The sequence below is a fragment of the Peromyscus leucopus genome, chromosome 4 (assembly GCF_004664715.2).
Source record: "Peromyscus leucopus breed LL Stock chromosome 4, UCI_PerLeu_2.1, whole genome shotgun sequence".
NCBI lineage: Eukaryota > Metazoa > Chordata > Mammalia > Rodentia > Cricetidae > Peromyscus > Peromyscus leucopus.
In genome coordinates, this window is record NC_051066.1 from 78,263,024 (window position 1) to 78,283,258 (window position 20,235).

Below are 20,235 nucleotides of genomic sequence, written 5' to 3' on the forward strand. Positions count from 1 at the left end.
TGAGTAGGGAGCGAGTGATTAATAATATAAGTAAGGGCCCCACAACCAGAACAGAACACAGAGTTAAATAGAGGTGGAAAGGAGGCAAAGCTGGCTGAGAAAGGGAGCCTCGAGGAGCATTCCACAGGAAAGCAGACCTCCACAACTGCCCGAGCCCCAGCTGCCACTGATCAGGCCTGCCTATGGCTGTCCCCAAAGGCCTGGCTTCACCCAAGCTCCAGTGGTAATCGATGAGTCAGCCTCCCTCAGGGCCAAGTTTAGCCATGACTGTCTGGCTCAAGTGGTTGTCTGACCTCCCTAAGCCTCCACTTACCCTTCTATAAAATGGGGATGGCAATATTGCCCTCCCTCTCCAGGTGGCACGAGGCTGGATAATTACTATTTGGCAGGGTGCTGAGGTGCTGACGAGCTGTGTCTGACACATTTCTCCTCTGCTCCCCAGGACGCGGAGCCTCACCTCCCTGGGAGACCACAGGCCTGTCACAGGCAGCACATGAGCTCAGGCCTGCACCAGGGAGCAGGCGTCGGTCTAGGGCGCTCTGTCTTTCCCTTGAGTCTTGCCTAACCCTCTTGCTGACAGCTGGCCATTGTGGAGGTGGAGGAGCCAGCTGCAGGCTGCCATTCCAGGACCCTGCCACACCTGGGAGGCTGCTCAGGGCCGGGACACCCAGAGGAGGTGCCACCTGCCTGGAAGCAGTCATGCAGTGTCCTTCTCACTGAGGAGGAGGGGCCCATGCCCATCCAGCCAGGGCCTTCACAGGGCAGGGAGATGACATCAGAGGACCTGAGTCCAGTCCAGGCTGGCGGGACAAATGAACTGAGGTAAGTGCTGTGTGTGTGTGTGTGTGTGTGTGTGTGTGTGTGTGTGTGTGTGTGTGTGAATGTGCTGAGGGAAGAGGGGACCTTGAGAGACTGTCACTCAGTGAGTACAGCTAAATTTGTCCCATTCCTTCTCTAGGGAGAGAAGGCTAAGGAAACTCAGTGGCTCTTATACATACAACCTTGTCCATCAGTCCATGCCACCCCTAAAGGTTTGGCCCCTCCTCAGGCAGTATGAATGATGATCTAGCCTAACAGTGGGGTTCCTTTTGACTGACCTCACCAGGGTGGGGACTATCATGAGGTTAACAAAGATGTATATGCTACAGGACATGTTTGTGATTGGGCTAGGGTCCCTTGGTGACAGCTCTGCAAGTGGTTCAAAAATGGAAGGATGGGACAAGAATCTCTGTTGGGACTCATGACTCATGTGACCTTGAAATGTGGACACCCAATCCCGTGCAGAATGGGGCTGAGTGCTGTGCTCGGTCATGGGCAGGCAGCAGCAGCTCATCCCCACATGGCTGGCTTTTCACTGTGATCCAGTGCGTCTGTGAACGCTCGCTTTTGCACGTGTTGCTTCTTTGCACAGATGTGCCTCCTGCTTGGCCCCAGAACATCCTCTTAGAGAGTGAGCTTTTGTTTCCTTCCTTGGATGTAAAACCCATATGATGGAGCTGGGACCCGAAAGGATGTCAGTCCAAACCTCCAGGCCCTTGCTCTGTAGGTCATTTTAAAAACCAAGATCTCTTCGTTCCTGGAAACTTTGGGAGCAGGGAAGGGATTCAGGGAGAGAAGGACACAGGCCTTGTATAAACCAGTGGCTGCCTTTGGCCCTAGCGTGCTACTGAGTGACTTGTCACTGTCAGAGGAGCCATGTGAAGAATCTCCGGCATGTCGTTAACCTCGTTCCAACATGTAATTAGCCCAAAAGGCCTCCTCACTGCCTCCATTCAGCGTTACATCATAAAGAATTAGATATTTTACTGTTCGGAGGACACCGTGAAGACTTGAAAGAGTTAATTATGGCTCACTGGAGTCTGTCCCCAAGATCCCAAGACCCAGACATTAAACTGTTTATTTTCAAATGTCGATCATCAAGCCAACATGCGAGGCAGCTTCCCCTATGGAATATTGGAGGCTGTCACTGGCCTATGGTAGTGAGCTGGAGGAAGTGACTTCATTGTCCCTCGTTTTGGTGGAGGCTATGGTCTTTTCAGGGATCTTAACTGCACAGCTGGGGGTGGGGGAGAGAAGGTGGAATTCTACTTGCCCTCTTGGTGCCATGGAGTGAATCCACCTAGAGTCGTTTATAATCTCTGAGCTAGAGAGCCAGCAGTGTGGCCAGAGTTCAAAGTGAGTTCAGCTGTAATCTGGATGTGACCATCTGAGGCAATCTAACCATGCAGGCTCTGAGGACATCATTATCACTCAGGTGTAATTACAGATAAAATAGTTTTATTAATCAGCTTCCTAAGGGGACTGCATTTATCTGATGGCTGGTGTGTGTAATGCAAGCGCAGGGAGGGGCAGGAGCCAACGCCGGAATGGCTGCCTATGTGTGGAGGATGCTCGGTGTCTGGGAGGACAGACACAGGAGAGAGTGTGGCTGGAGCTGTATCCAAGCACGCGTGGGCCTAGAGGAGAGGGATCAGTGTACACGCGGCAGCATAAAGGTGAACGGTTGTGCCTGTTCAGGCCGGTACAGCTGGATTGAGATCGGGCCTGCTGTTCCTTTACACCTTGAAGTGGTCACGGCACTTCCTCCCTCCCATCCAAAGAAGACATTCGTATTTGTATGTAGCTGGAGTTACGGGGCCCCCAGTTGGTAAACTGCCCCTACGGGTGGCCTCTTTGGCCACAGACTGTCAGCCAGTTTTTCAAATCTTATCTCCAGACCTATTTTGGTTTGTCTTAAGTGTCCATCACCTGAAACCAGTTTGCCAGTTCTGAAGGCTCCCTCAAGGCTGAAGCTCCTCCCGAGCGCCTCCTGACCATTGTTCAGCTTGACCTAAAGTCAACCCCACAAAGATGTGAACTTGGTGAGCCCAGGTCCTTAAGCTATCTCAGTAAGTCTACCAGTCTGCCTTAAACTTGGCAAAGTCTCAGTGGTAGAGCATGGGATGGGTAACACTCCCAGGCTAGGTTCTGCCAACAGTGAGGCCAAGCAACTGCCCAAAGACTCTGGAATCCGAACAGAGCCAGCCTAGTCAACTCTACCCTTTCTTCCCTGTCCACTCAAAACATCGGACGCCTGGGCCAGCTTTCTTAACACGTAGCCAGTATCTCCTGGCCTGTGCAACTCATCACTCAATTTGGCTGGAATGCTTGACTTCAATTATCCCCCCACCCCCCACCCAACTCAGAGGTCCTGGTGCAAAATCTGCCCTCTGGCTTGCACATTGCCCAAAGTGACAGCTGCAACCTGAGGTGGACACAGCCTGAGAACCAGAAAGCCAAATGACTATTTCCTGTAGAGACAGATGGCTTCCATGCTCCCATGGGCAGGTGCAGAAAGGTGAGTTCTCAGATGTCCCACTGATAGGACTACCAGAAATGTAAGTGGTGACATCTGGGACTGGCGTGGCCAAATGGCAAATCTTCTAGACACTCTGTAGTGACTCTGTGTTCTCAAATGGGCATGTTGGAGACCAGAAGCAGGGGAGTGTAGGTGGGGAAACAAATATTTTATGAAATTCCTGCTCTGGTGAAGTTAAAAAAGAACCACTGACCAAATGCTGTGACCTTCTCTCAATAACGACTCACAGGTGGGTGAATGTCTACCCACATTCAAAGTGCACATCTGTGTGCTTTTCCACCCGATCTAGTGGACAGCCAACGGTGTTTTCATTGTGCTAATTACGAAACCCAGGGGCAGCTAAGCTTAAAAATAACCTTATTGTGATAATAATCTACTGAATATTTAGTATGTATCAGGTACTAAGTACTTCTTACACTACAAAATTTCATTCAATTGCAGTTTTTGAGATTTTTTTCATCTATATGAGTGTCATGCCTGCATATATGTATGTACACCACATATGTGACTAGTACCATGGAGGTCAGAAGAGGGCATCAGATCCTCCGGAACTGGAGTTACAGACAGTTGTGAGCCACTATGTAGGTGCTGGGAACTGAACCCAGGTCCTCTGCAAGAGCAGCCAGTGCTCCTAACTTCTGAGCCATCTCTCCAGCACCCATTTCGTTCCATTGCCATCAAACTCTATGAAATAATAATTTATTTTCAGACAAGGAAAGTGAGGTTCAAAGATAAACAAAACTTTGGCTGCCAAGTTGGTAAAGCTGATATCTGAACCCACAACTCTTAGACTCAAAGCCTAGGGTTCCTTTCACCCCTGGTCTTTCCTCGACTGCCTTCTCCTCCAGCTTCTGCTCTTAGCAAGGCCATGGCTACCTGTTTAACAAGCACTTCCCCTGGAAATGCTCAGCCCCATCTGTATCTCAGTGGTTCCCAGGAGCCAGAGGAATAACTGCCACTCAAAATGGAACCAAAGCCTACCCACTTGCTTTCACTCATTGAGAAGGAATTAAAATGTGGTTCTTAAGAAGGGATGCATTCGAGAGTAACATGTGGGACTCTGAGGGCATCTGTCTTCACTTAAACTCTGGTTTCTCAGAGATAACATCCAAAGATGTGGACCCTGGGCACCTTACTTGGGGCTAGCCTAGGTTTATGAGTTCCAAATACAAGCATGTCCACGTTGATAGGAACTTGTCTGGGGAAGTCAGTTGGCTCTCAAAGTTAAGGGCCTCCAGGTTTATCAGCAGCAGGAACCCTCAGCCTCCACTTAGGACATAATGACAAATAGTGATAGCAAGATTCCAGAAAACTTTTAAAGCAGCACAATGCCTGCTTTCTTGTACCAGTCTGTGCTCCCTGCTCAGTCTCTAAATGGAACGAACCTTAGGAAATTTCAGAGTACAACCCAGATCTTTGAACTTCATGAATTTATCCACTCATTCATTTGAGACAGGGTCTCACTATGTAGGCCAGGCTGATCTCAAACTGAGAGGCTAGGATTATAGACTTGTGCCATCGTGTCTGACAAGATCTTTGAACACTTTAATGGCAAATCTTTACAACTGTGGAAAACTATAAGAGATTGGCAGAGGAAACATACTATTCCAAAATTGGTAAAGAAATAATTGAATAAATAACCTCCAGTTAGTACCAGCTGATGTACAGAGAAATAAGAACAGAACCCACAATGTACAAAGTACATACTCAGTTTTAATGATTTTTTTATAACTAACTATCCAGACTGTGCCTATTATAACAATATTAGGAAAGCCCCAAAGATAGGCCTTTCCACAACTGCTACAGTGCAACCTTGGTGATGTACACCTGATTGATAGCTCTCTGCATGTACCAAAATGTCCAGTTCCATTGCAGGTGAGAGATAAGCTATGAAAACTTAATGCCCAAGTATCATTCTTCCCAGAAAAAAAAAATACAGCTAAAAGTGCCACCAGAATAGGATCCTCACCTACTGACAGCATGGCTGTTAATGTTCTTTTCAGATAAGGTGCACCAAACACCACATTTAATAGTCTTTGAAGGTGGGGGCTCTCATGGGAATCCCAACTCCTACTCCCAATATTTATAAAATGCACCTTGGTAGAACTCTCATTCTTCAAATAAAATAAACGTTGGAAAGAGGGGAAACAGAATAGAATGCAGTATTCGAGGACACTGTGACCCACTGTCAGCTTGCTGCCTTGCAGATGATTGCCCTAAAGAGTGACAAAATCTGGGGTTCTTCAATACTGAGGTCTTCTTGAACTGGAAAGACCTCCCCCACTTTTTTTGTTCATAGAGGTGCCCTGCTGCCTGTGACAGTGAACTGGAGCCAATTCTCTGTGCCCAGGAAGTGCCAGGGTTACCCACACCCTCCCCTCCTCCTTTACACTCCCCACTGGCCCTGGTGCGAACAGGAGACCCTAGTAAGCACAGTGCTCAGTGGCCTGGGCTCTGACTTCTCTCAGAGGAAACTCTGGCTCTCCTGCTGTGTAAAGTCGGTGACCTTACACAAATCACAGAGACTCTGTGAGCCTCAGTTTCCTCTTCTATAAAATCGGTCTAATGGCAGCCCCACTCCTACGATGGTGAAGTCTGGGGCAGAATAACCATCCATTTTTAGCAGGTCACTGCAGTCCTTCATTGTCCAGTTGGAATATCAAATCCCACTCAGCGTCCCTCCCCCATTCTCTCACATCCTACAAACCCCTGTTCAAAATTAACAGCAGAATTATGCACGGCCCTCAACTGTTTCCCTTGCGTGTTCATAGACAATGTCTTTTTTCCTGAAGCCATAACTAGGTCTTCCTCATTTTTATATTATTCACTTTTTATAAGTATATGCTGATTTATTATATTGGTTGGGTTTTTATAATTATGATAACTACCAAATTCAGGCACTAATAATGATTCTGAAATCCAGATAAACATTGTAACTTAACTGCTTGTTTAACATAGTGTTCAAATCTCGAGATTCTTATTTAAATTGATAGGCACGATAAAATGCATACTCAATAACTTCTTTTTTAAAGGGTTATTTTATCTTTTAAACTTAGCATACAAGATTTAGCAGGATTCCTTGTGGCATTTTCATTCATGCTCAGATTTGGCTGCTCCAGCCCTGACTCTGTTCTTCTCCCCATTTCCCTGGTCCCCATCTCCATCCCCACCCCAGCCTCCCACCACCAAGCATCTCCTTGCCCTCTTTCAGATCAATTCCCCCTCCCCACTCAGCTCCCTTAAAGCCTGTTTGGTTTTGCTTTGTTTTGTTTGGTTTTGTTTTGTTTTGTTTTGTTTTGTTTTGTTTTGTTTCCTATCCTCTCATAGACTCCTTTCTTGTTTCCTGGCCTCTATCTAGACTAGCTCATGCATACACAAATATAAAAACTAAAAGCTAAGGGGCTGAAGTGTTGGCTCAGCACTTCCTTCCTCTTGACCACGGACACACCTTTGCGTGGTGACTGCTGGAGAGGACAGTTCCATGTAGAATCTAGAGGCCACTGTGTCCTCACACATCTGCAAGCTGCGTGTGTGATCCTTCCCCCTTCACCAATGAGGAAACAGGTTCAGAAGGCAAAGTTCTTTCAGCAAGTCCCGTGTCAGGGTCCCCGTGGGAAGATGAATCTCTACTGATGTGATTCTCTATTGATAGCCTTTGTCAGGATCCTTTCCAGATCAACTGAGCTCACTGGCCATGGCTGGAGGGACAGGCCCACTCACCACCAGGGATATGAGTAGCAGCACCATTAGTACCCATACCCAACTGGCAACAGCATGGACTGGCCACAGGGTCACCTCTGACAACACTTGCAGAAAGCAAGCCTCGTGCCTACCAGGATGTTGATATTTACTAAGAAAAGAACTAGGGGAAACTCTGTCTTCAAGAATCCTTCCTTGGAGAAAGACTCCCTGGCTGAACCTCTCAGATCTATGCCTTTGCACAAACATTGTGGCATCAGACTTACCAGCCTGACCCTGAGCAAGAAATCTGCAATGGGTTGCCTTCTAAGACATCTACTGACAATGGGAAAAGACAGTCTTGCAGGGTAGCAGCTCTTTCACAAATGGTGATGTAATGAAACCCTTGTAAGTAGGAGATCAGTATTCCCTGGTTTTTAACAGAATCCGGTTCTACTGTGGATGTAAGCCAGTTGGTATAGTGTACATTTAGCATGCATGAAGCCCTGGGTTTCATCCTCAGCACTGCGTAAATAAGTCAGAGTGGCATCATCCTGTAATCCCAGCACTTGGAAGGTAGAGGATCTAGTGTCCATGGGCATCTTGGGCTACAGACTGTTCAAAACCATCCTTGGTTGCATGAGATCCTTTTTCAAAAACAAAAGGAAAAAATCAAATTCAAGTCAGGCATGGTGACACATACCTTCAATCCTAATACTTGGGAGGCAGATGCCGGTGGGTCTCTCTGAGTTCAAGGCCAGCCTGGTCTACATAGAAAGTTCCAGAACAGTCAGGGCTATATAGCAAAACCCTGTCTCAAAACTCAAATTCTGTAATATTTATTACAGTATTGTTTATCTTTATAACACTGTGGCCAACCATTGTTTCTGCCAGTGTTTGAATTTCATGATGTCTTCAGTGATGAAAATATACAAAGACCCAAAGACCCATCACTTCCAAAGCACAGCCAAGAAAGAGTATGTAGGGATGGGGAGAGCACCTCATTGATGCTCTCAACTGAATTGGGGTTCTCTCTCTTTTTTTATTTGGTTTTTCAAGACAAGGTTTCTCTGTGTAGTTTTGGTGCCTGTCCTGGATCTCGCTCTGTAGACCAGGCTGGCCTCACAACTCACAGAGATCCGCCTGGCTCTGCCTCCCAAGTGCTGGGATTAAAGGCACGTGCCTCCGCCGCCCAGCTCTGAATTAGGATTCTTGATCAGAAAGAAGGGCACATGAATGGCTAAAGATGGGAGAAGATATCCAGAGAGGATTTAAAGGGAAAAAGAAATCTTGACTACGAAATCAATGCACAAATTGTTTAAATGCCTATATGTGCTTAAGTCCATGCTCTGGAATTTAGAAGCCAATGGTTTTCCAGAGTTTATACTTGCTTTCAAGCATCATATCAGAAAGCTGATACATCTCAACTCAGATTCATCTCCCCCAGGGTTACCATGACATCATAAGCGAGGGAATTCTGGCCAAATGTTTTCCTGAGTTCAAAACCTGAGTAGTGTTCTACCAGCTGTGTGGTATTAGGCAAGGTACTTGAGTTCTCTGTACCTGTTTCCTCATCAGCAAATTTTAGTTGATGATAATGACACACCCCTCATAGGAACGATGTAATAATCAAATGACTTAATACACACAGCATGCTTAGTCTGTTCCTAGCACCTAGGAAGTGCACCCAGTAAAGGGCAGCTGTTATTCATTGTCCTTCTTGGCATGGCAGACTCAAAGGTCAGGGGTCTCAATCAACAACGGTATTTCTCTCCATCCTAATGAAACCTACCATGTATCAGTAATCACAGTAAATGCCTCACAGATGAAGAAATGTACCCATGAAGTTGATGCCTCATCAAATGGCTCCCAGGTGCCAGGTGCCAGGTGCCAGGAATTTGTTATCAGATACATCCACTGACACCCCCCCCACCAAAAAAAAAATCCACCAAAACATATTCTGACATTAACTAGTTGAAACAATAGAGCATGGAAAAATAAACATTCTCCTTAGAATCTGTCCTGAAAAAAAAGCCAGAATAATGGATACTGACTCCACATCCTGAACATTCACCTGCCTACTAAAGGTCTCTCCTAATGGTCTACAATCGGCTACAACTTTTTCTCTTCAGTTCTCTTTTGTTTTCAGCCTGTGCTGCCTGGTTGGAGTTGGGGGGGGCTGTGAAGGTGGCAGGTTGTTGGGGTGGGGTTGGGTGGGGTGGGGGTGGAGATATGACCTGGATAACAGTTTCAGGAAAAGCAGCAGACACAAGCCAGTATCTGCTTGCATGAGCCCAGGGAGGGATTGGGTGGGACTGTCCTGCCTCATGTCAGATAGCACGCCTTTTAACTCACTTGATTCTGTGGTGCCATGCGAGCATGCATGCATGCGCATGTGTGTGTGTGTGTGTGTGTGTGTGTGTGTGTGTGTGTTTTCTTTACCCCAAGACCCACCCCCAGGGATCCACATTCAGTGACATACGCAGAAGAGTTTCTACTCTACACTAAGAGAGAGGCTGTGCTGGCAATGACCAGGAGACATGAAGAGCCTGAACCATAGAGAGGGAGACATCCAAAGAGGCCAGTGCTGAGGCCAGAGCAAGAGAGGAAGGCCAAGCTGAGATCCTGTTTCTCTAGAGTGGTTTCACATTGGGTAGGCTGAAATTCAGCCCAGAGCTGTCCCCAGGCCAGCTAGGTGACCCCCAGCACGCGTCAGCACCTCTGTTTCTTTATCTTAAAAATAATATAATGGTAACCATCTCCTAAGATTACTGTAAAAAATAAAATAAAATAAATAACCAAGGTAAGACACGTGAGCCATCCCAGTACAACACTGGACATATGAAAGACGCTTTATATATGAATGTGATTCATTCCTTCCCTACCCAAAAATGGACCCCAGGAGCACCCAGAACTGTCAGAACCTAAGAGGCTGGGCCCTGGCGGCAAACAGCTGGGACTGCACAGTGCTTGCCCTGCTACTGCTAACTGTAGGACCCGGGCTTCATCTTCATCATCTGAAAAGGGGGGACGATATGTAACTCCCTGGGTGAAGGTCTGCACAAAACTTAATTAATGAAAGCTAGCAGATGGCACTCGCTGGAATGCAGAGTTGTTTGCGGGGCAGTGGGCTCCTCACACTCACCCAGCCAGAAGATGGCAGAGCAGGGATTGCAGCCTGCGAGGTCTCCCTCCGGAGTCCCCTCTCTTCTCTACTCCGCTACAACGACACAAGGACTAGTTCTGTGAATGTCACTTTGAGGACCTGGAAGGAAAATAGTGAGAACTCTAAATAACTTCAGGCCTTCCTCTACCACCTGGCCCCCGTCCCTTGCTCTTCGCCCTCCCCACTTCCATATTCTGTCTTCACCCACATTCATCATGTGGCTTTTAGCAGCTTAGTGTTTGAGATCATCCAACTATCCATTCTAATCAAATTAATACTTACACTTATATAATACTTATTTTCAATTAGAGTGTAGTTTCTCTGTTTTTTTTGTTTGTTTGTTTATATTAATCCTCCCTTTTATCTACTGATCCAGAAGCCTGAATTTTCCACACAGTCACCCAGAGATGCTACATTATACACCCAGGACCATGGGACACACCAGGGTTAATATCAGACACATCTGCTGCTAGGTTACTTTCCACTCCCAAACAACTGAGCCAGTGGGGGGGGGGAGTGCGAATTTCCCCAAAAGGTTCTTTTCTAAAAACAGTAACAAAATAGCGTATTTTGTTTAAAAACTCTTCCTCAGGAGGGCTGTATATATGTGGCTCAGAAACCAGTAGCAAAATGGGACAAAACTCAGCATGAGAGAAAATAGCATAGAGGATTATAGGAGTCCCCAGAAACCAAGCTTAAACGGGACAATTCACAGATGTTAAAACTTGAAGGAATCCCTGGGGGCATCTGGACTCAGCTATTTGTGAATTCTGTTCATGTGCAGATTTTTTTTGTTCAAACGAAACCTTACCCAGATTTAGAGAAAATCTCTGAGACTCTTCTTGAATCCCAAGAGGAAGCATCGAGCCTACACTCTTCGTCCATGCTCCTGCCCTTCAGCCCCGACAGTTTCTAAATCACTGCCCTAGGGGCTAGGGAGATGGCTCTGTGGATAAAATACTTGCCTCCCAAGCATGAGAACTTGAGTTCAGTGGATCTCTAGAACCCATACTTTAAAAAGAGCCAGGTGCAGCAGGACATGCCTGCAGTCCCAGCACTGGGAGAGCAGAGACAGGGAGATCCCGGGAGCTTCCGAGCCAGTGAGTGCCGCTGAGTCCGTGAGGTTCGGGTTCAGTGATAGACTGTCTCCAAAGCAACCGAGAGGCTGGAGAGAGATGGCTCAAAGTTCAGAGCATTTGCTGCTCTTTCAGAGGGTCTGGGTCAGATTCCCAGAGCCCACACGGCAGCTCACAGTAGCTGTAACTCCAGTTCTGTTCCAAGAGATCTGACACCTTCTTCTGGTTTCTGCAAGTAGCGGGCACACATTCAGTAACACATACATACATACATGTAGGCAGGCAAAACATTCGTACACAGAAAATAAAAATAAAATTTTAAGATAGTAAAATAAAATAAGATTGCGGGTGACTGAGAAAGACACCCATTGTTGACCACTGGTCTGGACGCGCGCGCATGCGCGCATACACACACACACACACACACACACACACACACACACACACATACACCCAAACAAAAAGAAATTAAAACCCTTTTTGAGACAGGGTTTCACTGAGTGTGTAGTCCTGGCTGTCCTAAAACTCACTCTGTAGACCAGCCTGGCCTCGAACTCAAAGACATCCGTCAGCTTCTGCCTCCTGAGTGCTGGGATTAAAGGCACTGCCATACCCAGGAAAATGATTTTTTAAATAACTATCTTAATTCTACTTTCTCCTATTACTGTTGGGAGAATTGGGACTCGAAAAGCTGGCTGTCTTGTCTGAGGTCACACAGCTAAGTCAGAGTCCTCAGCAGTCCACTATCTTTCTCCAACGATTTTTCCACGATGACACATGACTTCTCACGTGAACTGCCTTTTGTTTCTTCACACCGTTCATGTGTTTGGATTTGAGTGCTTGTGCCCATGCCCAGTGTTCCCAAGAAAACCTAACCAACCAGTCCCCGCTTTCACCTTCAAGCTCCAAGTCTGCAGTTTGGGCACGTTGGCGACTTGGCTGCCTGAGATTGAGGGAAGAATGGTACGCGTGATAGAAGGGTACAAATACTCCTCCCTGCGGACCTCATATGTCACCATTTAGACTAGGGAGATGTCCTAAAAAAGTGAGAGGTTCTCGGTAAGACAACCGGGCGTTTGCAAGCAGTCAAGAGCCCTCCCTGGTGTGTGGGTCCGGACACCAGACGAAGGTGCAAGGTCCGGTCATCCCTCCATCTGTAAAGCAGAGGAGACTGGGAAAACCGTCAGCTGGCTCCAGTGTTCAAACGTGATGCCTCTGGGTGCTTAGCGTGAAAGGGTAGCAATGGTGCTGCCCACTGGCTGTCCCCAAACCCCCTGGTTGGAAGGTCACCACCAGGATCAGTGGAAGGAAGGGAACTTCTGACTAACGTGCTTTATAAAGGAAACAGTCGGCACTTAGGGACAGGCTTTCGGGTGATTTGCTGACGTTCCCGAGGACGGCCTTCCCAGCAGCGACAAGGAACGGCTTCCATTATTGCATTAATCTGATGAATCCCGGAGACGCTCATTAACTTATTCACAGTAACACAGCCGGAAAATGATGGGCGCAGAATTGGATCCCTGCAGCAGCTTTATTCTTTACCCCACGCTGCTCTTCTTTCCTCACACACACAGAAAGGGAGGAACACCGTACACAAAGGTTCAGGACTTGGCTAGCCCTGGAGAAGGCTACAACGGACAGACAGACACCAGGCCCCCGGCAAGCACCCGACATGTATCTCCCAGGGGCAGGAATTCTCTGTTTGTCGCCTGGGTCCCCTCACTGGGCACAAAAGCAAGAGAAAGGTAAACTTTCTGCATGTGAGAACCACCCCCCCACCACCACCACTAAGGAGCCGAGTCACACCGTATGTCACCGTCATCAAAGGGGCTGTGCATAAACCTGAAAAACCAAACGGACCTGTCTGTAGGTGTCACTTATATCACAAGGCTACAGGTGCCTTTATTTCTACCGTCCGCTGGTGTTGGGAGCACGCCTGCCTTCTCTTGCCCTGAAAGCCTTCTGTCTGGACCTAGCCGCCACTTGTCTTCACGTAAGCAGCTTTTCTTTGCTCTTTTGAATGAATTGAAAGGGGTGTCGGGGCTCAGAGTCTCAGCTGGGGCCTGGGACTGAGTCTCTTATCTCCAGCTCCCACACCAGCCCCTCCATGAGGCAGTCGAGTGCCTTCTCCGGGGGTGTTTGACTCAGCCTTGACTGCTTGCCGGAGAGATTTGTGTCTCCTCGGGCAAAGTGGCCACCCACCCTCTTCAGCGTCCCCTACTTCCCCTGGATCCACTAAACCAGAGGCAGCTCAAATCTCTGCTCCTCCTTCAACTGCCATTAGGAGAGAAGCGGGATTCTGTACAGATAGCCAGCTCAAGGAAAACCCACCACCTCCCCCAACTCTGACCTCACCCTCAGATCGCGCCCCCCCCCGGGGGGGGCTGCTGCTCACCATGCTGTCCCTCTTGATGCAGAGAATGGTATTATTACAGTTTGGGGCATTTTTTAGGAGTTTGTACAAAATAGTTTAAAAGAATCCCATTTGGCGCTCTCACGGCCCCTTAGAACAGAATGCTTCCAGAAAAACAGTGGCTAGGGTTTTTTTCCACTGTATTCTCAAACCTTATCAGTCTCTGCGTGCGTGCGTGCGTGCTGGGTTCATGTGCATTCGCCCCCTACTGGCAGAAATTGGAAACCACATGCTCTCCCGCATCTGCGTTAAGGTGCTGAGAATTTCCTAAGACAGAAACGGTATCCTAGAACATTAAGAACTTCGTCTCTATTTTACAGAAGAGACTACTGAGGTACGAGAAGGCCCGATAATTTATGGAGACAGCTTTGTGTTGTAGTCCAAAGTCCCAGACCCAGGCTGTTGATTGCCCATCCGCACGAAAGTTTAATTCTTGTGATTTTGTGATCTCTGCAAGTTTTTTTATCCTGTGATTCAACATATTTGAGACAGCAGCTTTTACAGTCTGGTTGCCTCCACTTCTCAAAAGTCTCCAGAGTGAAACTTTTTAGCTACTCTATGTTAACCGGTTTTATTAAATCCTCAGGACATTCGGAGGATTGTGTGTGAAAAATGTCCATTTTAAGAATGAGGAAGTGGGTTATCAGAGATGGTCATGAGTACTTACATAGCAGACCAGAATGGAAAAAAAAAATCAAAACTTTTAGCATGCAGGCAAGAAAGTCAGAAATTGCAGCAGGCTAAGAGGTTAAGAACTGTACCCCACATCTCTTGCTTTGTGAACAACACAAGCGATATTTATTCCTCGTGTCTTTAACCTAAAACTTGTGATCCTTGCATCAAAACCCACAGCTTCCTTCTATGAGCCTCCAGAAAAACAGCTAAAAATAAACAAATGAAGTCCTAAGTAAGCTAAAGAAAAAATGAAGAATTACTCGATAAGCCGTCAACAAGTTGGTTCCCACAAAGCTGTGGTTGCTTCCAGAACAAATACTCAAGCACCCAACCCACAAGCCTTCCCTTATTGAAAGTGTTGAAATACCCTCATTGAGCCCTCTGTATCCTGCCCTGCTTAAAGAGCCCAAAAGGTGGAAAATTGACATTCCTTGTCTGTAGGGTTCTGGACTCGGTGGACAGTCAGGTGTCCTGGAGCTTTAGAGGAGAAAAAGCATTTCTCTACTCAGTGGCACTGCCCAGATGGTAGAATTGTGGACAGCCTTTCTCAGTCCTTTCCCTGATTTTGAACTGGTGTGGCTTTGTTCAAAGATGTTTTGATAAAGAAATAGTCGATGCCTGTACCCGGACATTCGGGAGGTAGAAGCAGGAGGACTGCCTCAAGTTTGAGACTAGCCTGATCTGCATAGCAAGTCCACACATCAGAGATGGGGAGGGGAGAAAAAAAAAGGGGAATGGGAAGGAGAGAAACAGACGAAGTGTAGATGCTTAATTAGGTAGATTTTTGGTTGCATGCCCAAAATGAACTTGATGATCCTGGCCAGGGTCAAGGAGGAATTTTCCTCTTCTGGCATATTGGCCAAGGTTGGGTGGTTTACTCCCTCACTTCTCTCTGGTGGTTGAGGCCATGAGCACTGTACCTGTTCTTTCTGCGATGGGTTTCTAAGTAGGACGGAAGCCCATGAGCCTGGCTCTTTCGCTGGGTGGGACCCTGTGTGTGTGTGTGTGTGCATGACGTATGAGCTTGCTCCAGAAGGGGACAGGAAGTCACTGGAGGCTCTCAGCTCCAGGTCATCCCTGACTCACTCCAAAGGTACCTACTACAATCAGCCTTCTCAACAGTAGGAGAGAGCTCGCCTGACTTCACCATCTTGGGGTTGATCATACCAATCTTTTCCTACTTACGAGGCAGCCAGAGTGGTAACTAATATAGGAGAAACTGCTTCCATCTGCTGTTCGAAAGTCGGGCCGTGAGGGTCCAGGACATCTAAGGTATCTGGCCGCGTTGTTCAGCTGAGCATAAGAGGGAAGGAGGAAGGGGGAACCAGACGGCTTTCTGGGCTACGGGTTACTCTGTGTCAGTACTAGTTGTATTTTGCTTATTTGGAGACTTGACTTGTCCAAAGTGCAAATGTTATTAATGTGGCTGTGCATGTGTATGTACGTGTGTACAGGCTCGGAAGTGTCCGGCTGATCAGGTGGGAACCTGAAGAAAACCACAGAGCCAGGGTTGGCCTTGAGTCTGTTCCTTAGTGTCCTCCTGTCATGGGTGAAGAACTAAGGTCCCAGAGAGATGCAAAAGCAGGACATGACTCCAAGTTCAAGGATCTTTAATAATGACAAGCCAGAGTGTGGGTAGACCAGAGGGCCCAGGAACCTTCTAGTGTCCCCTTTTCGGCTTGCACAATGCTAGGCTCTCTAACCCAGTGCTTTCCTGCCTTATTTTCCTTACTACCCTCCCCTCAGAGCCTTTCTTCACCCCCATACCTATTGAGAATGTGGCTGGACAAAACCAGACCCGGTCTTACATGTGGCTGGTCCAGAATCCTCACTGAGAAGAGGGTACCACATTGGTGATCCACCTACATTGAAGAAACAGTCAAAATGTCCAATTACTGCAAGCACCTTCCAAGGCCTAAAGAAAAGGTTCTGCTGAACACAAAGCAGCCTTTATTCCTGAACTTGCACACCTAGTGCATGCTGGCTAAGTAGCCATGGCCTTTTGTGGTGAGCTTAGACTTAATAATGCCTCCTCTTACGACAATAGCAAAATAAGAAAGAAAGAAGGAAAGAAATGTTCACGGCTTTCATAAAAGACCCCACCACCACCACCAAAGAAGCAAGAAATAATTGTGGAAGGAAAACAGCATGGTATATACCAGCTAAGCCCTCTAAACAAATCTAATGGGTATAATTTGCCATAGAAGGAATTATCCAAGGGAACCAAATCCATCATTGTGTGCAGCCCTGAAGAGATTAGAGATCGAGGGGGTGGGCTGGTGTGCAGGGGGGCGGCAAAATCCTTAAAGAGGGTGAACACCCTACTGATCAAAAACAGTCCTGAGCTTTGTAAGATCCAGTTCAATTTACAAAATGACTTTTTTGTGAAATACTAAATGTCCTCTATATGTCAGGTGTGGGTGAAGAAGGGCATAAGTCAAGGTCGGGTTTAATCTTTGGAGGATGCCCCATCGACTTTGAAGATCTGGAGACTGTGTTCTGTTGTCTTCTATTTGGGGCCCACCTCTAGTTTCTCCAAATTCAGTTAAGGCCATGTCAGAAGTGTTCTGAGTGTCCTGCCCAAAAAGGGTGAGGGTCTTTGTATCCTTTGCTCACACTTACAAGATTTCCCAGAAGTTGATTAAGTGTGGTGTTCAGCCTTAATCCTGCTCCCTGGCACCCCCACCCTCACCTGGTACAGACTCAAGATAGAAAGCTGGTCAATCCATGGGAAAATCAGAGCCCAAACCCAGGAAGCCTTGGCTTCTGATTGTCAGCTCTTAGGTGAGATCCATGGTTGATCTGGACCTGTTAATCCTGTCCAGGAATCAAGAAAAAGTTGAGACCTAGGGAATATACTGGCGCTGTCCCAGAGAGGATATCCCAGAGGAAGAACCCAAACTCTTGTTTTTATTTATCAACATACAGTTCTGCACACTGAATGGTAATCATGATGGTAGATTTGTGAGCATCTCAAAAGACCCCTGTGACCATTATGTAAATGTGCCTGGGAAGAAACTGTACCTTTAGATAGGGAAGCTAACAGAGCTCATGGGAAAGTTAGGGCCTCTCTCAAGCTTAACTCTGCTGTCCATTGGCTGTGTGACCTTGAGCAAATGACATAGATTCCCTGGCTCTCCACTTCCTTCCCTAGCAAATGGTGGAGTGTATTTTCCATCCCTGGAACAACAGGCCTGGGGAAGCAGGAGGTAATTCTGCCCAGAGGTTGGCAAATGCCTCAAAGGGCCGGGTAGTAAATATTTTATGATTCGCTGGCCAAAAGACAAAAATCAAGAATGCTAAGTAAACACGTATTTCAAAATCTAAAAGGATTTCTAGCTTCAGGATAAATAAAGAAAGGAGATGTGGGCTGGATTGGCTTCAGGTTGCAGATAGCTAACTGCTGATTTAGGTGGTACATGAATGAGCCATTTCTTTTTGAGGTGATACATTCATTTTTATGTATATTAAAGAATACTAGCTTTCCATTTATAATAATTATATGAAGTTTTCCCTTTAAAGACACATTTACTTTAAAGAAAAAAATGATGGTTGTTGAAAATTTTAATTCATTGTGTTCAGAGAAGCAAAGTGGATTCAGTACAATTATCATGGTGATGGGTAAAATGATGGAGTTTGAAGGACGCTGGACTAAATGATGGAGAATCGTTCATACATTCCGATTCTATCTTATGATGCTCCTGGACCTGTTATCTCACTTTTGCCTGGCCTTTGCCAGTACTGTGATTTTGAGCTACTGTGTCCTCCCTGCAAATAGAGTTTGAACCAGCTTATCTCATTAATTTTATTTTAAGAATTAAAACAAAGTTAAGTTTAAAAAAAAATTTCCAACTATGACCCCCTGCAACACACACACACACACACACACACACACACACACACACACACACATTGTGGAGATACAGAACACGACGCAGAGATAGCGTTTGGCCCTATGGGCAGCAGCAGGGGTGAGGTGGTCAGGGCAGGAACACAGTCTCCTGCCCAGCCTCAGCCCGACACCTTTGCATGAGCTGCCCTCCAAGTGCCGTCAAGTGCTCCGGGAGCAGAGTGATGCAGACAAGACCAGGAACTTCCCAAGCAGGCCCACCTGAGCTGCCTCTCAAATTCCATCTCCTGTGAGCTGAGGTAGCTTGTACTTCTACCTAGAATCTCAGAGCCCCCATCCTTCCTCCACAAAACAGAACTTTTCCCAGAACCCATCAGAGTGGTTGCTCCGAGGAAAGTACTAGAAGACTTACGCACAGTACTCTCCACACACCTGAAGCGGAGTGGACTGGAGTATTCAGAACTCCCCAGTGTCAGGAATGGGATATGGTATACATCCTGTAGAAACAGAGCTCCTAGGGGGATCCAGGGTTGCTCCAGCACATTAACATTGCTGCAGAGTATCATGTAAATATTCGCTGACTGGAATAAATTAACTACAGCTATAACATAGTGTGATACCATGCCCATGTCTAGTGAATAAAAACTTTCCGACATCAGTTCAGGACTCTTTTGCTGGGAAATAAGATTGTGGCAAACACATGCACATGCTAACACACAGAAATTTTCAGAGCTCTCTGATTTCAGCATGTTAGATAGAATCATATAAGGCAATGCTTGACCCATTTTCCAAAGTGCACTTTTATGTATTATATAAAATATGTATTATATATGCTATATATAAATATGTTATATATAGAGAGAGGGGGTAGCCAGGCATGAGTAAAGAGAAAAAGTCAATAAAGAGACAGGATTGCACAATATGAGCCTCTATCCTCATATCCCAGTTCTGCAACTTCTTGTTATATTACTTGGGCAACTATCTCAACTCCTTTGGTTCAGTTTTCTCATAGGTGCAATGGGAATAGGCAGGATGCGGTGAGGACCAAAAGATACTGTCAGTGGAAAACACTTCATGGGAGTGCCCAGCTGCTGCCCTTGTCAAAAGCTAAGGGCCATTCTATTGGGAGTTTCCACACTATGTGGCTGGTGGAAGCCCATGTTCCACGCATCCTCACAGCCTCTCTGATATTCCAGGGTGATGTTGGACTCCGTAACCCATAGCACCTTTCTGCCCAACACATCCTTCTGTGACCCCCTGATGTCTTGGACCGATTTGTTCAACAATGAAGAATATTACCCTGCCTTTGAACATCAGACAGGTACGTCCATCCATCTGGGGGTTCCCATTCAAGGGCAGTGGGACTGGGCTCAGGCAGGATGGACTGGTCCAGGGCAGCCTAGAAATGCCAGTGTTCAGGGCAGATGCTGGTGGGAAGCCACAGGGAAGGAAGTACTGCGGCGTTGTAGGGGAAGAAAAGGACTAGAATCCTCACTCTTCTTCCTACTTCTGTGTAAACTGTGCAGCCTGCCTCAAAGTCATGTGCAGTAAACATGAGTCCCCTGCCAGTCCTAAGGCCTCCTCTTCACCCTCCTCTCACTCTCCTTCTCCCTCCCAACCCCCAGCTCAGTTTTCTGTACCTAAGAAGGAAGCTGGAGACCTTATGTAAACCTCACTGCAGAGGGAGGCCAGTTGAGCTTTGCCCCAGAAACCCTCTGAGGCCTCCATGCCTGAGTAAGTGCTTGGGTGACTGCACATGCCAGCAACCCCAGCTGGCTGATGGCATGGCAGGCGCACACCCCACAGGTGATGCAAACACCAGTGAGGCTGTCAGTCCTCGTGGAGACTTAACCCTGAGCACGCCAGTCTGGTCAGGGCTGAGCCTAGTGTCTAGAGGCAGGGAGAGATCAGGAGGCGCCCGTCCACACTGTCACCACCACAAGGAAGCCCCTGCCTTTAGTGAGAGCTAGAGGCCAGGCCTGCACACCCAGAATGGAAGTGATTCCTAAATCACTCAGT

General features: G+C 47.0%; 1 protein-coding gene across 3 annotated transcripts in view; it reads left to right on the top strand.

The window, feature by feature from the left end:
- The first annotated feature begins 485 nt into the window (after positions 1–485).
- Positions 486–20,235, top strand: part of Elf5 (E74 like ETS transcription factor 5) — a 39,992-nt gene continuing 20,242 nt past the window's right edge. The window contains exons 1-2 of one of the 3 annotated variants that reach the window (XM_037205052.1): positions 486–822; positions 19,413–19,537. In XM_037205052.1, the coding sequence (XP_037060947.1) occupies positions 734–822; positions 19,413–19,537 (214 nt within the window). In that variant the 5' untranslated portion in view covers positions 486–733. Of the gene's footprint in view, positions 823–13,132; positions 13,272–15,278; positions 15,639–19,412; positions 19,538–20,235 lie in introns of those variants that run through there. The other 2 variants (XM_028877914.2, XM_037205054.1) reach the window with 2 other exon arrangements.